Source organism: Mustela lutreola, chromosome 7 (assembly GCF_030435805.1).
Source record: "Mustela lutreola isolate mMusLut2 chromosome 7, mMusLut2.pri, whole genome shotgun sequence".
NCBI classification, from domain to species: Eukaryota; Metazoa; Chordata; class Mammalia; order Carnivora; family Mustelidae; genus Mustela; species Mustela lutreola.
The window spans coordinates 135,807,564-135,823,459 of NC_081296.1; the positions used below are offsets into that span (position 1 = coordinate 135,807,564).

At 38.5% G+C, this 15,896-nt stretch overlaps 1 protein-coding gene across 1 annotated transcript in view; it reads left to right on the top strand.

Moving 5' to 3' along the window:
- Positions 1-15,896, top strand: part of SPTLC2 (serine palmitoyltransferase long chain base subunit 2) — a 106,365-nt gene that overhangs the window by 39,193 nt on the left and 51,276 nt on the right. The window contains exons 3-8 of the mRNA XM_059182691.1: positions 255-409; positions 2,102-2,250; positions 4,102-4,226; positions 9,720-9,813; positions 13,251-13,356; positions 14,095-14,314. Coding sequence (XP_059038674.1) covers positions 255-409; positions 2,102-2,250; positions 4,102-4,226; positions 9,720-9,813; positions 13,251-13,356; positions 14,095-14,314 — 849 coding nt within the window. The remainder of the gene's footprint in view (positions 1-254; positions 410-2,101; positions 2,251-4,101; positions 4,227-9,719; positions 9,814-13,250; positions 13,357-14,094; positions 14,315-15,896) is intronic.

Genomic DNA, 15,896 nt, shown 5'->3' on the forward strand with positions numbered 1-15,896 from the left:
GTGGGGCTTGAACTCATGATCCTGAGATCAAGAGTTGCATGTTCTTACTGATGGAGCCCGTCAGATGCTCCCAGAGTTGTTTTAAAGTTGTTTAAACGTAAAGAATTGATGCCTTTGCAAATGTTTTCCTTATCACTTAATTCAATGTAATTGACCTCTCATTCTCAAGCACTCTTGCAACATGGGAGGGGAGGTTGTAAAAATTTTCTAAGGTGATTCAGTTAAATTCATGGTATTTCACCATCTGTTGGCAGGACTTTGTGTCATTGTATCAGGATTTCGAAAACTTCTATACAAGGAACCTCTACATGAGGATTAGAGACAACTGGAACCGGCCGATCTGCAGTGTGCCCGGAGCCAGGGTGGACATCATGGAGAGGCAGTCTCATGATTACAACTGGTCCTTCAAGTGAGTCTCAGTTGGGAAATTATTTCTTGACAGCAAGAAAAAAAAAAATTCTTCACTTCAGAATGCATCCTGTTGCAAATTGAGTAATCTGTTAAAGCGAGTAGAAGCTGAGAGTACAGTACAACACACTTCGTTTCCTTGCATATTGTTCGTTGTTACCAGATTTTTTTTGTTATCTGGATTTTTAAAATGCATTTTTCTATTTCATTTGATACTGTGTTGGGTTATAATTGAAAACAAAATTTGACTTACTAGAAAGAAAAACAACAATAACAATAATAAACAGTGGTGTCCTATTACACCACTTACCAGAATTAAGTGTCTGAATTTACTTCTGGGTATTCTGAGTTCTCAAATGATTGAAGGACATATGAAATGGTTTTACTTAAATAGATTGAATAGTTTGGAAAACTTTTCATATTCGTAAAATTTTATAATTTAGATTGCACAAGTATTACATGGTTGCATTGTTTTTTTGTTTTTTTGTTTTTTAAAGACAAATAATACAGATAAATGAAATGTTCCCCCATGACAACTAACCATTTCCGTTCTGCAAACCCACTTCTCCACAAGTCTTCATTCCCCAGAGGTGACCACTGTTACCCGTTTGTTGTGTAGGAGTCCTCCAGATGTTTTTTGTGGGGCATGTATGTAGTGAATCTGTGGAGTGACATATAGGTAGTTTTTGATTTATAAAAATGGGATCATATTACAGAAATCATTTTATGTCTTGCTTTTTTACTTGCTAAAATGCAGGTAATCTGTATTCACAGCAAGTTCATTATGAGTAGTGGCTACTGATTATCCCAGAGTATAGCCGTATATAGTATATAGATGTTGGGCTGCATCAGTCTTTGTTAAAAACCTCAAAACCTCAGAGATCAAACAGAACAGTTTATTTCTTGTTCATACTCTGTGTCTGCCTTAGGTTGGTGGAGCCTCTGAACCATGTTGTTCTCACTTGTGGGCCCAGGCTGTTGGAGCTTCCACATGTGGGATGTCACTGGTCTGTGTGCCTGGGAAAGGGACATGACAGATAAATTGTGTAGTGACTTTTTTTTTTTAAGGATTTTACTTTATTTATTTAAGAGAGAGGGTGCAAGGTTCGGTGGGGGCGGGGGGGGGGTTAGTTGAGGCACAGAGAGAGAAGGAGAGAATCTCAAACGGAATCCCTGCTGAGTACAGAGCCCAATTCAGGGCTCGGTCCTACCACCCTGAGGTCATGACCTGAGCCAAAACTCAGGAGTCGAATGCTAAACTGACTGAGCCACCCAGGTGCCCCATTGTGTAGTGACTCTTAAAGGATCTTTATGCATGTATTTTTTCATATGTTTGTGGAAATTGCTGAGTTAAGGTGTGTGTATGTCTTTTAAATGATAAGTACTGCCAAAGTGCCTTCTAAAAAAAGAAAAAAGTACTGGCTGATACTCTTATCTACAGTATATGAGACTATCCTGGCTAACATGGATATGGTCATTCTTTAAATCTTTATCATTATTGATAAGCAAAAATTAGTATTTTAGTTTTCATTTTCTTAATTGGTAGTAAGTTTGAGCTACTTGTCACTGAGGCTGTAATAATCTCATTTCCTATATATTGTGCTTCCTTTTGTATTACCAGTATGTTTATTATCACATGTAAGTGTTTGATTTGCTCATGAGTTTCATGAACTTTTATGCTATTGAAATACAGGTACACAGGGAATATAATTAAAGGCGTTATAAACATGGGTTCCTACAACTATCTTGGCTTTGCACGGAATACAGGATCATGTCAAGAAGCAGCTGCCAAAGTCCTAGAGGAGTATGGAGTCGGAGTGTGTAGCACTCGGCAGGAAATCGGTAAGCGCAGGCTCTGTTTGACCAGCTGATGTTCTCCACTGTGCTACTCAGGAGGGAATAATGCTGGTACGGAGCTAGAATAGTAAGCATCCAAATACGTACTTTGCCGTATAGTTTTTGAAGTAATGGATGATTTTAAAGCTTTCAACACATTTTGAGACATATTTACCTTTTCCATTGTATAATAAAGTGGGTCTAGAAAGATTCCATAAACATTTGATTCATTTATAACTTTAATGTTGACTTTTACAAATTATAGTGGTTAAGGGTGCCACTTACTAGTACTGACTTCATGGATATATGAAGGTTAATGTGTTTCCATACCAGTAATTGGAGACTGATAATAATTCCTATCTTATAGGACTGTTTGAAGAATTAAATCAGCTAATTCAGGTAAAGTGCTTGTGACATGGTAAACACTCAGTAAATGTTAACTGTTTTTATTACTAGTGTAAATCTATAAAATGTAAAGGTGAACAGATTTATGTAAAGATAGTTAGTTTTTTTTTAAGATTTTATTCATTTATTTGAGATAGTGCGAATGCAGAGAGAGAAGCAGGCTGAGCAAGGAGCCAGATGCGGGGCTCGAACCTAGGACCCCAGGATCATGACCTGAGCCAAAGGCAGGCGTTTAACCAACTGAGCTACCCAGGAGCCCCTAAAGAGAATTAATTTTTGTTCATAGGAAGATTTCAGATTCTTCGATTTTGTTTGAGAGAACTAAAAACTACAGAAATTATAAGGCAACTTCCAGGATATTTGTTACCAGGAATCACCCCAGAATTATTTAAAACAATAATTCCTCATTATTTCTTGTGGGTCCAAAGACTGGCAAATGTAGCTGGGTCATTTCCACTCAGGGTCCTTAATGATGTGGCCAAGGAGCATGGTGCCATGATGACATATAGTAGTCAAACCTTACATCTTTATGGCACTTTATACTTTATAAATTGCTTGAACCTATTCTCTCTCTTGATCCTCACAACAGTATCATGGGGTAGACAGAGCAAATATTATTACTGGTATTTAGCAGAAACTGAAGCCCAGAGAGGTTAAATGACTTGATTAAAGCTTTGAGAACATGCAGCATCCTAGTTCAGCAGTCTTTTTTCTCATCCTCTTTTCTGAATTTAGCCAGTATCATTGATCAGTCTTGTTTGGTCCTTAAGGATTTGAGTATTGATATAAAATCACAGTACAAAGTGAGGGGGGTTGCTTTTTAATTTGTCTTTTGCTACATAACAAATCGTTCTAAAACTTAGTGACTTAAAACAGAAAACATTTATTTGCTTGTGATGCCGCAATTTGGGGAGGGCTTGGCATTTATCTTGACTCCATGTGGTATGGGCGGGGCATTCTGGACAAAGACAGAGGATCCAGGACAGCTTCACTTACATGTTTGGCACCTCAGCCATGTAGTGGGATGAGGTGAGGCCTCACTGAGCCCTGCATTCCACTTCCATATAGTCTCTTGTCCTCCAGAGCCTCTCTCTCTCCATGTGGCCTCTCTTTACAACATCTAGTTAGACTATTTTACATGGTAGCTGACTCTAAAAGTACAAAAGCAGATGTTGCAAGGCTCTTAAGGCTTAGATTGGAACTGGCATGTGTCAGAAGGGATGGGAGAAATTGTTGGCAACTTTTTCTTTACAGGAATTCCCTCCCAGGTGGCGAATCTGAATGTGTTCAACTACGGTGTCCATGATCAGCCCTTTCTCTTCATAATACTCTCCCATGGAGCTTAGTCTGAAAAGGTCGTCCCATGTAGCTTATGATTTCTTTTTATAAAGTAATGAGTGGTTCTTAAATTTGGGATTTAGTGGTATTAACTTCATTAACTTTTCCGTGCAGGAAACCTGGACAAGCATGAAGAGCTAGAAAAGCTTGTGGCGAGTTTCTTGGGAGTAGAAGCGGCTATGGCATATGGCATGGGATTTGCAACAAATTCAATGAACATTCCTGCTCTTGTTGGCAAAGTAAGACTTAGACTGTCGTTTATGAAAATATTCTTGCATATTTTGTTTTGTTTTGTAAAGCATACACAGCAAGCCCAAGGCTATTGTAAACTTCAGACTACACGTGGTCTACCCAAAGATATTTCTGTCACTAATTTTCGATAAGTAAATCCCAAGGAGACTTTATCAGTTGAAGCTTTCTTGCTAGAACCCATGATTCTTTCTCTTCCATTAGATGACTCTTGCCTTCTTCATTTCATACAGTTTTGAAAGGGATTCTGAGAAATAAAAAATTTCATAAAAGGCTAAAATTTTAAAAGAAAGAATGTTTAAATTGGAAGGTTACTTAACATATGAAAATACATGGGTACCCTAATACTTGTTCTTATCATAATGCATGTTGCTCAGAGATACATGGGCAAAATATGTGTATATATGTAAAATACATGCAATGATACAGGTTAAAGGTAATAATATAAGTAAATAATAATGAAGATTAAAAATAATAGTAATAATAATAATAAAAGTTTGTGTGTGGGTAGAGTTTGTAAGGGGGTAGTTAAGGAGAGAAGAGATAAGAGATTTTGTAAGTCATATTTTAGAGGGTTGGCACTCTCAGCTTGAAAGGGCCCTGAAGGTTTTTGTTTTATTTTTTATTTTTTTAGAGAAAGTGTGGGCACACACACACAAGTGCACAAATTGGGGGGTCAGGAGGGGCAGAGAGAAAGAGAGAGAATCTCAAGCAGACTTTACACCCAGTGCGGAACCCAACATGGGGCTTAGTGCCATGACCCTGAGACCAGACCTGAGCTGAAATTAAGAGTTGGATGCTTAACTGACTGAGCCTCCCAGGCGCCCCTAAAAGACATAGTGATTTTATTTATTATTTATTTATTTTTATTTTTTAAAGATTGTATTTGTTTATTTGACAGAGAGAGATCACAAGTAGGCAGAGAGGCAGGCGGGGGGGTAGGGGAAGGAGGCTCCCCGCCGAGCAGAGAGCCTGATGCGGGGCTTGATCCCAGGACTCTGGGATCATGACCTGAGCCGAAGGCAGAGGCTTGAACCCACTGAGCCACCCAGGTACCCCAAGACATAACAATTTTAAATTGTTATGTACCTAATTAAATTAGGTACCTAATAATAGAGCTACAATAGAGCTTCAAAGTACATGAAGGAAAAATTGGAAGAAATTGAAAGGAGAAATGGACAAAATACATAATTTTTATTACAGTTCTCCATTCCACTCTCTGAATAATTGATAGAAGAACTAGACAGAAATTCAGTAAGGTTATGGAACACTTGAAAAACACTATCAAAACCAACTTGACTTAATTGACATTTATGAAACACTTCACCTAACAACAGCAAAACATTTACCAAGATAGACCATTTTCTGGACCATTAAAAAAGCCTTAACAAATTAAAAAAAAAATTTTTTTAAATTAAAAGATTTTATTTATTTATTTGACAGACAGATCACAAGCAGGCAGAGAGGCAGGCAGAGAAAGGAAGGGAAGCAGGCTCCCAGCTGAGCAGAGAGCCTGATGCGGGACTCGATCCCATGACCCTGGGATCCTGACCCGAGCTGAAAAGCCACCCAGGCGCCCCAAATTTTTAAAAATTTAAATTGTTCATAGTGTGTTCTCTGATCATAATAGAATTAAATTAGAAATCAGTAACACAAAGATATCTGAAAATCCTCAAATATTTGAAAATTAAACAACATACTTCCAAATAATCCATAAGTCAAAGAAGAAAGAAAAAATAGAAAATACTTTGAGCTAAATAGAAATGTAGCATGTTACAGTATGTGAGATGAAGCTAAAACAATACTCAAATGGAATATATAGCTTTAAGGGCTTATAATAAGAAAAGAAGAAAAGTTTTGAATCTGCCTTCTACATATGGACTTCAAAAAAGAACAGCAGATTAAACCCAAAGATTTCAAATAGAGGAAGGATAAAATAAAGCCAAATCCAGAAATCAATGAATTAGGAAAAATGAGTGAAAGCAAAGGTGGTTCCTTTTTTTTTTTTTTTTTAAGATTTTATTTATTTATTTGAGAGACAGAGAGGGAGAAACAGGCTCCCTCCTGAGCAGGGAGCCAGTCCCAGGGCTCGATTCCATGACCCTGGGATCATAACCCGAGCCAAAGGCAAACCAACTAACCAACTAAGCCACCCAGGTGCCCCCCAAAGGTGGTTCTTTGAGAAAATGCATAAAATTGATAAATCTCTAGCCAGACTGGTAAGGGTAAAAAATAGAGAAGATACAAATTACCAGTAGCAGGAATGAGAAAGAGTCCATCATTCTACACATCCGATAGACAGTAAAAGGATAACAAGGATATATTAAGAACAGCTTTATGTTGGTAAATTCAACAATTTAGATACAATGGACAGATACCTCGAAAGACATAGATATATGGTTCTTTGACTTCACATTGATTATAATACTTTCCTGTCCTGCGTTTGAGTGGTATAAGTCTTGAGATTCTTATTTGGAATTTCTCAGAATTTTTCACACTAGAGGGTTAAATGATCTCATCCTGTTCTTTCCTGGATGTTCAGAAACTAATCACATAGGGGCGCCTGGGTGGCTCAGTGGGTTAAGCCGCTGCCTTCAGCTCAGGTCGTGGTCTCAGGGTCCTGGGATCGAGTCCCGCGTCAGGCTCTCTGCTCGGCGGGGAGCCTGCTTCCCTCTCTCTCTCTCTCTCTGCCTGCCTCTCCGTCTACTTGTAATCTCTGTCAAATAAATAAATAAAATCTTTAAAAAAAAAAAAAAAAGAAAGAAACTAATCACATAGAATTAGAGATCTTATATACAGACTTGGAAGATACTACCTTAAAGATTTATCTTTCAAATCAAACATTACAGTTAAATGTTACTAAGTATCATTTAATCCATTAAAGGCAGGAACTAATCCAGTTTTAATATTTCTTTGAATCTGATACTAAGTTTCTATGTGAGGTGGTTGATTTTAAAGGCAGGCGGAGACAGTATATTATAGATTAAGAGCATGTGTTCTGGAAGCAGAAGCTTTTTAATGAGTCACTCATTAGGCTTGTGACCTTGAGCAATATCTGTAACTCCTCTAAAAGGGAGTTTCCTCTTATGTAATGTGGGGATAATAATAGTACCTGCTTCATAGATTTTTTTAAAATGGGGATTAAAAGTAATAATGCCTTTAAAACCCTTAACCTAATGCCCGGAACATATTAAGCACTTAGCATTTAACTGCTGACATTTAATTTTTATTTTATTTTTGAACTAAGGATATAATAGAGCATCATAGTAGATTGATACATTGAAATGGTGAATAAGGCTGTCTAAAAGGAGGCACATAGCAAGTTATATTGCAGATTTTGTCAGAAAAAAAATGAGCAGGAAAGAGAAGAAAATAAAATTGTATGGAGAGGAAGGAGGGGCATCCTTTTAAGGTATAATGGAATGCCAGGAGTGGTTAAGTAAAGGGTTTGGAGATTTGCAGAAGAGAAATTCAGTATCTCTTTGTTTTCTGCACCCTCCTCGCCTTTTTTTTCCCATTTTTAACTTTTTTCAAAGATTAACTTTGCATTACAGAAGAGTTGTAAAAGAATACAGAGTTCATGTATACCCTTCTGTAAGTTTCCTTTTATGTTAATATCTTATACAGCAGTAGAATTTATCAAACCCAAAAACTAAGCTTGATATAATACAATTAACTGAAGTACAGAACTTATTTCAATTTCACCAGGTTTTTCTACCAATACCATTTTCTGTTGATGTTCATGGGATCTCCTCCGTGTCTAGTGTGTGACAGTTCCTGTCTTTCCTTGTCTTTCATTATCTTGACTCTTCCGAAGGCAGAATTGTTGCTTCTCCCCTATTCATTTATATTAGTAGAAATTCATGAATATTTTATTATTTGGGTCCAACACGGTTGCCCTTTATTTTGTTGCTGAAGTTGTTCCAGTTTTGGCCTTTGGGAGATCTTTCACATGGGCTCCTGTGCCATTTGACTGTGCGCTTATCCTACCGCCACCCCACCACCCCACCCCGCCCCCAAGAGCACTTTCTTAATTTGTAGCAGGACAAGAGGTTCTGGGCTTTTTTTTTTTCCTTCTTTTTTTCTTTCTTTCTTTCTTTTTTTTTCTTTCTTCAAAACCTATTTTAGTTTGGGGATCAACCAGTTCTTTCAGCCCTGGTGTTTTTGTTTTTGTTTTTACTGGAGGATGGTATTTAGAAATCAAGGTCTGTTGTGTTTATGGCCACTTGGGTGTCACTGCTTCTTGTCCCTCAGTGCAAAGAGCTAGAAAAATATCTGCATATATGCTTAACTCATGCATACACTGCGTGCATGTGTATACATTACATATACATTTTAAAACCCATCAGCCCTTACTGCTACCTCCAACTCTACTTCTTTTTAATGCGCACATTTTTAACAAAGTAGCTTTTTATTTTAATAATCAAAGATTTGGGGGTGCCTGGGTGGCTCAGTAGTTAAGGGTCTGCCTTCGCCTCTGGTTATCCCAAGGGACTGGGATGGAGTCCCACATTGGGCTCCCTGCTCAGCAGGGAGCCTGCTACTCCCTCTCCCACTCCCCCTGCTTATGTTCCCTCTCTCACTGTCTCTCTCTGTCAAATAAATAAATAAAATCTTTAATTAATAATATAATAAAAACTTGGCTCACAGTAAAAATTAGACATCTGCTGTTAAAATTTAAGTATTCCTCTAAGAATATTTTGTTAAAATCAGTGTGTGGGTGTGTGTGTGTGTTTATCTGTCTTCTTTCTTTTGTTCTCCTGAGAACAACTTTCTGCAACTTAGTCTTAAAATCTAATTGGGTATTTTGAGGATACTGTTGGCAGAAAAACCTGTTGCTGAGTTCACATCATAATGGTTTGAAGGGCCTGATCTGTGGAAGAGTAGGAACCTGGGATGAAATAAAATCCCTCAGCCTTTTCTTGTTGCCTTAGGAGAAACTCATGTAGATATATTAAAGTAGAGCTTATTGAGGGATTTTAAAGGCAAAATTGAGGCCTACACTTCATGTCAGTGGGGAGAGTATTAGTAAGTGGAATCCTTATTGAATTGGAAGGTATTATTAGGAGTGAGAGGAAGAATGCTCTACTCCCTCAGCGCCCTTGTCCCCTATCTTTTCCCATGAGTAGTAGTACATCATACCCAAACTCATACGGAATACCGTCAAACCAGGAAAACTGACACCCTACGAATACTATCTGATACATCAGATTTTAGGTATAAATAAAAGCCTCTTTCTGCATATCTGAATATTTAAGTCTGTCACGGGACTGAAGAAATTAAAAGGCTAGAATTTTGTATCTGCTTCCAAGTTAATTTTGCAAAACAAGAATATGTATACCTTTCTTCTTAAAATTGATAATTTTGCTGTTGTATAAGCTTTCCTTGATAAAATAGCATATTAATGATTTTAGCATTTTGTCATTTGTGTAAGTAAGGCTTTCCCCCTAGCTTCTGACCTTTCTGTGCTGGTGGTTTTGCAGGGTTGCCTGATTCTGAGTGATGAGCTGAACCACGCATCGCTGGTTCTAGGAGCCAGACTCTCAGGAGCAACCATTCGAATCTTCAAACACAACAGTGAGTTTGATGACTTCACTGCAGGCCTTAGTGTTTCATATTCTCTGTGTTAATGGCAGTGGTAACATTAGTTACATTAATAATGGGAGATACAAATGAAGCATGTAACAACATTTAAAATGTCCTTCTGGTCCAGTTCTTTAAAAGTTACCCTCTTCCTCATTAGAAATAGAGGCTGAAGGAAGCCTTTTAGTACAAAGTACCACATTTTCCTTTTACTTAACTTTCAACTCTTTCATCTTCCTTGTTTACAAGTCACTCGTTCCGTGTGTGTTTACTAGATGCCTATGGTGTATCTTTCTGTAACACCAGGGCTACTGAGATGAATAAAAAGCAGGGTCTTGTCTTAAGGATCTCCAACTGGTTAATGAAGAGACTATAGAGAAACCACTAGTGGAATACCACTGATACAGAACAGATACTGGACTATAGATGTGAGCAGATGCTGTAGAGGCACGGAGGAAGATGGCACTGCCAGAACGTTCTCCCTAAGTGGAAGTGTCTGGTGTATTAGCAAAATAACGATTAACAATACAAAAGTAACTTTTGTAGTTAAAATACTCACGTGTAGGAAGGAAAGATTACCAAACTGTACGCCTAATACCATTTCTTTTTGGCAAAATGTGTACACATACAGACAAAAGTCTGGAAGAATAAATACCCAAGTGTGAGATCTGTACTCTGGATGGAAGGCTTATGCATGCTAATAACTTTCTTCCTTCTGTCTTTGTCTTATCTAAGATGTTTTATAATGAGGATGATACAAGCAGTATTTTGTTTTATGAAGTCCATGGCATTATTAGACACAATTGTGTAACCTCCTTGCTTACTATACACATCATGAACTTCGTTTGACTCCATGGGACTCTCCTCCTCCCCTAATGCCAGGGTGGCGGGCGGAGGTGCCCGCGTTCAGTCCGTCCCTCAGTTTGGACATCAAGATCGTTTCTCAATTTTTCTACTAAAAACAGTACTAACTACCTACTCACATTTTTGCTCAGTGATCGGATTAATGGCTTAACATAAATTCCTAGTAGTCTTAGGATGCCTGGTTAAAAGGTTATAAAATTTTTAGACTTTTCCAAATTGCCTCTAAGTATGATGCAAATTTTTACTTAACAACATGACAGTGACTGTACTCACAGGCCGACATAGGACATTATGAATCACTTAAAATATTTTTTTAATTATTTTTATTAACATATCATGTATGTTTTGCCCCAGGGGTACAGGTCTGTGAATCATCAGGCTTACACATTTCACAGCACTCACCGTAGCACATATCCTCCCCAGTGTCCATAATTAAAATATTTTCTAATGGAATCAGTCAATAACATGTTAATTTCTATTTCTTTAATTATTAGATGCTAAACAGTTTTTTTAAATACAGTTAATTGTGTTTGTATTTCTTTGTGAATTGGCCATTTTCAAATTGTTTCTGTTTTCCACTGAGTATAAGGGCCCTTTATTATTAATTATTCTTTCTTCTGTGTTGCAGTATTTTTTGTTCCATTTTTAACTTTGTTTTTAGTGTATTGCTGGTAGATTTATTAAAATGTTGATGTTGGGTGCCTGGGTGGCTCAGTGGGTTAAGCCCCTGCCTTCGGCTCAGGTCATGATCCCAGGGTCCTCGGATCGAGCCCTACATCGGGCTCTCTGCTCAGCAGGAAGCCTGCTTCTCCCTTTCTCCTTCTGCCTGCCTCTCTGCCTACTTGTGATTTCTCTCTGTCATATAAATAAATAAAATATTAAAAAAAAATAAATGTTGATATTGGCACATTTATTGTCTTATAAGTTTTAGAGTTTGCATAATGCCTTCCCTGTTTTAAGATCATAAAGTTATTCTTCTATATTTTCTTTTTTTTTTTTTTTTTTTTAATTTTATTTATTCATTTGACAGAGATCACAACTAGGCAGAGATGCAGGCAGAGAGAGGGGGAAGCAGGCTCACCGCCGAGCAAAGAGCCTGATGCGAGGCCCGATCCCAGGACCCTGAGACCACGACCTGAGCCGAAGGCAGAGGCTTAACCCACTGAGCCACCCAGGCGCCCCTCTTCTATATTTTCTTTTTGTGGTTTTTTTGTGATATATTTTTTTATTTAAGTCTTCAATTTGCATGGAATTTAGGGAGCATAATACAAGAGAGATAATTGAATCTTTTTCCTAAGTAGGTGATACGGTCAAGCATTCTACTATAGGTACTTCCTTTCATCTAAAATTTTGAGTCAGTATTTTTCTCTTCCTTTCTGTCTATAAACAGAGGAAACTAAAACAATGAGTGCATTTTTATTTGTCTCCTGCTGGTCGCCACACATTGGTGTCTGCAGCAGACATAGCAACTTCACAGTATTTTCTGGGGTAGCATCCCGTCTCTGGGTTAGGTAGCGTATTGTGTTGTTATGAGTAACTGAAGGTATAAATACAGTCACAACCTTTGGCCATCTTACTTGTGGTATGTGTTTTTATTGACTTACTTCTGTTTCCTAACCAAAGTCCTTTCATGGGAAGGGCAAAATTAGATAACTTTGTAACCCCCTCTTTCAGTCCTGAGCAGTAGAGAATATAAAATCACATTTTATGATGGGGTGCCTCCCACCTCTGTTAAATGTACCCCAGACTTAATATTGCATAGATTTGGGGGCAAAGGTCCTTAAGGCCATTATTTCAGGGCAGACATTTTCAGTGTAAAGCCTACTGTAGTGGTGGCAGTGGTCTTCACAGCCTTTATCAGTAACAGGAGAATTACGATCCTCAGTTGTAGCACAAGACAGGTTGTTTTCTGGGCTTGGTAACCGTCCTTAGGACCAGGAGAGCTGATCAAGTCAGACATGGAACAGTCTCAACTGAAGGCCAGTGTTCTTAGCACGTAATCTCATGCATGCCCAGACTGATGTATTTTGAGCCCATTGCTAAGAGAAAGCTGTTTGACAAGTGTTTATTGAGTGTATCCTAGGTGAAAGGAAGCAGGGCGTTTACTTTGAATTTTCCCCCGTATTTGCCTTTTAGGAGGTGTGTGCATTTGTTTATTTGCACTCTTGGTCAGTCTTCTTTATGCATGTATTTCTGAATGAGTCACTAGGATTAAAGATACAGTTGATTCCACAAATACAAAAAAACAAAAAGTGAACAGCCAGATGTTTAACACGAAACATCGGTCATTTCACAGGCATGCTACCCAACGGAACCGCCTGTGCCACAGTCATTTAGTGGAATTTCTGTGGTTGTGAACATTTATTACCTTTTAGATGAGATTGTCATTCAGGCTAGCAGGAGATCACCCATTTTGCCTTATCTTTTTCTGCTCAGTTCTGGTTATGTTAATGTCCTTCGCTGTCTGAGACACACTTCCTGAATAAGAAATGTGTATTTGCATTTCTGAAATAAAGTTCAGAAAGAGGAAGGTACTTTGTGCTGAAATTCTGTTTTGTGTGCTACAGATATGCAAAGCCTAGAGAAGCTGTTGAAAGATGCCATTGTTTATGGTCAGCCTCGGACACGAAGGCCCTGGAAGAAAATTCTAATCCTTGTGGAGGGAATATATAGGTAATCCTGCTTTCTTATTCTTATCTTTCTGATTTGGCTCCAGGAAGTTGTAGAATATTTTAAGCAGAAGGAACTAGAATTAGGACCGCTCTGGACACTAAGGAGGCAGTGTTGATGATTTGATAGTAAGATACCTGGAAGCAGAGTTAGCACTAGCACCGAAGTCTTTTTGTCTGGTTTTTCCTTATTTTTTCCATCATGCTGATGGTCTTCAAATCCCCTTTCTTTTTCGCATCCTTTATTTTTCTCCTGTTTGTGTACGTATGGGCAAGAACTGGAATATGTTTTCTAATGTGTCAAAACCAATTCTACATGATGTCATTTTAAGAAAGATTTTATTCTGGTTTATTTGCAGCCCTTGCACTTACTCTCTTATGTCCTATCTTTTTTATTCTCTTATTCTGCCATTTTAATTTCATCTGCAGTGTAATACAAAATCTAATGTTGCCTGTAATTGCACGTGTTAGAAGACTCTTCTGTGACCTTTATCCATCTGTGGCGAATGAAGATCAATTCTGTTCTGGTGCTTGTTTGAAAAGATCCAGTTTCCTTTCCCCTAGACATCTGCCTAGCTGTGGCATCATCTGACTTTGCCAGTTTAAAATCACGGGCAGAGTTGTCAAACCATTTAAAAAAGCAACAAAAAAGTTGGAAAAAGGAATAGTAATAGTAAGGTGGCCAACTCCTAATTTTGAGTTAAAAAGACTCAATGTGTGTGTTTTGTATCCATTTTGCCAGCATGGAGGGATCTATTGTTCGCCTTCCTGAAGTGATTGCTCTTAAGAAGAAATACAAGGCATACTTGTACCTGGATGAAGCTCACAGCATTGGGGCCCTGGGCCCTACAGGCCGAGGCGTGGTGGATTACTTTGGCCTGGATCCTCATGATGTGGATGTTATGATGGGGACGTTCACGAAGAGCTTTGGGGCTTCTGGAGGCTACATCGGGGGGAAGAAGGTAAGCAGGCCCTTTGGATTGAGCAGCTAAGGGTACAGGTGCTTCTGGCTACCACATTTGGTGACTCACAGGGAGCAGATAAGCATCCCGAACCAGGATGTGGAGATCTGGATTTGTTTGTGGCTTTGGCTCACACTGCCAGCGGGCTTCACACTTCAGCTGCTCAGTGAGCGATTCTGAGCAACTAAAGGCTGGTTCTGTTCATTGTTTGTTGTTTTCTTATTTGAGCTTCGTCCTAAACGACGTGCTGATCTGACATACAGAACACCCTCTTGTGTGAAAGGATGCGCAGTGGTGCTGCCTGTTTGCCAGTCTTCTTCCGGGTTTGACTTGCACCCGCGGTTTCCCAAAAGTAGTGAGTTTCTGAGAGCCAGTGGGAACAGAAGACTGGTTTCCCCGCCCTTGGCCTCAAAGGCATCTTGGGTGAGCATAGAGACAGGAAGGAAAAGATTATTTTGCATAATCTGGTTTACTAGAAGGCATTGTATTTTTCAATTTAAAAATTGTGTAATGAACTCTGAGGCATTTGAGAATCAGTATGGTGTGGTGGATATTGTTGAACTGTGAGACAGAGACCTAGGTTTGAATATTTCCCTTACATTGTGAGCCCTGGGGCAAAACATTTATTAACCTTCCCATTTCCTTATCAGTAAAACAGAGATAAATATGCCCAGCATATAAACTTGTAGTAAAGGTTGAAAAAATAGTGTATGTCCATTCTACGACATGGATGAACTTAAAAGCATTGTGTTGGGGCGCCTGGGTGGCTCAGTGGGTTAAAGCCTCTGCTTTCGGCTCAGGTCATGATCCCAGGGTCCTGGGATCGAGCCCCGCGTCGGGCTCTCTGCTCAGCGGGAAGCCTGTTTCCTCCTCTCTCTCTGCCTGCCTCTGCCTACTTGTGATCTCTGTCTGTCAAATAAATAAATAAATAAATAAATAAATAAATAAAAAAGCATTGTGTTAATTTAAAGAAGTCAGTCGCAGAAGGTCACATATTATTTATTTTATGTGATATATCCAGAACAGGTAAATTAGAATGTAGATTAGTAGTTGCCAAGGGCTGAGGGGATGAGGTGAGTGGAAGGTGACTGCTGGTGGGGATGAGGTTTTTTCCTGAGATAATGAAATGTTCTAAAATTAGATAGTGGGGTGCCTGGCTGGCTCAGTTGGTAGAGCATACAACTCTTGATCCTGAGGTCATGGGTTCAAGTCCCATGTTGGGTGTGGAGCCTACTTAAAAACAAAATAGCTAACTAACTAAATATATAAATATTTTCATAGTGATGAAAGTTGCACAGCTCTGTGAACATACTGAAGCCACTGAGCTATACACTTCAGAAAAGTGAATTATATCTCAATAAAACTTATTGTCAAAAAAACCTCCATAGTATTAATAAAAATATATTGTCCAGTATTTTGTGGCATATAGTAGGAACTCATAAGTATCTTTAATTCCTTTTTAAAATTTGACATTAGGGAAGCTTAAAGCATGGACTTTCTCTTAGTCATGATTGTCTTTAGGGAAAACTCATTATTGGTTTCAGTCAAGTTTGGTAGATTTTTTTACCTAAAATTTTTGTTA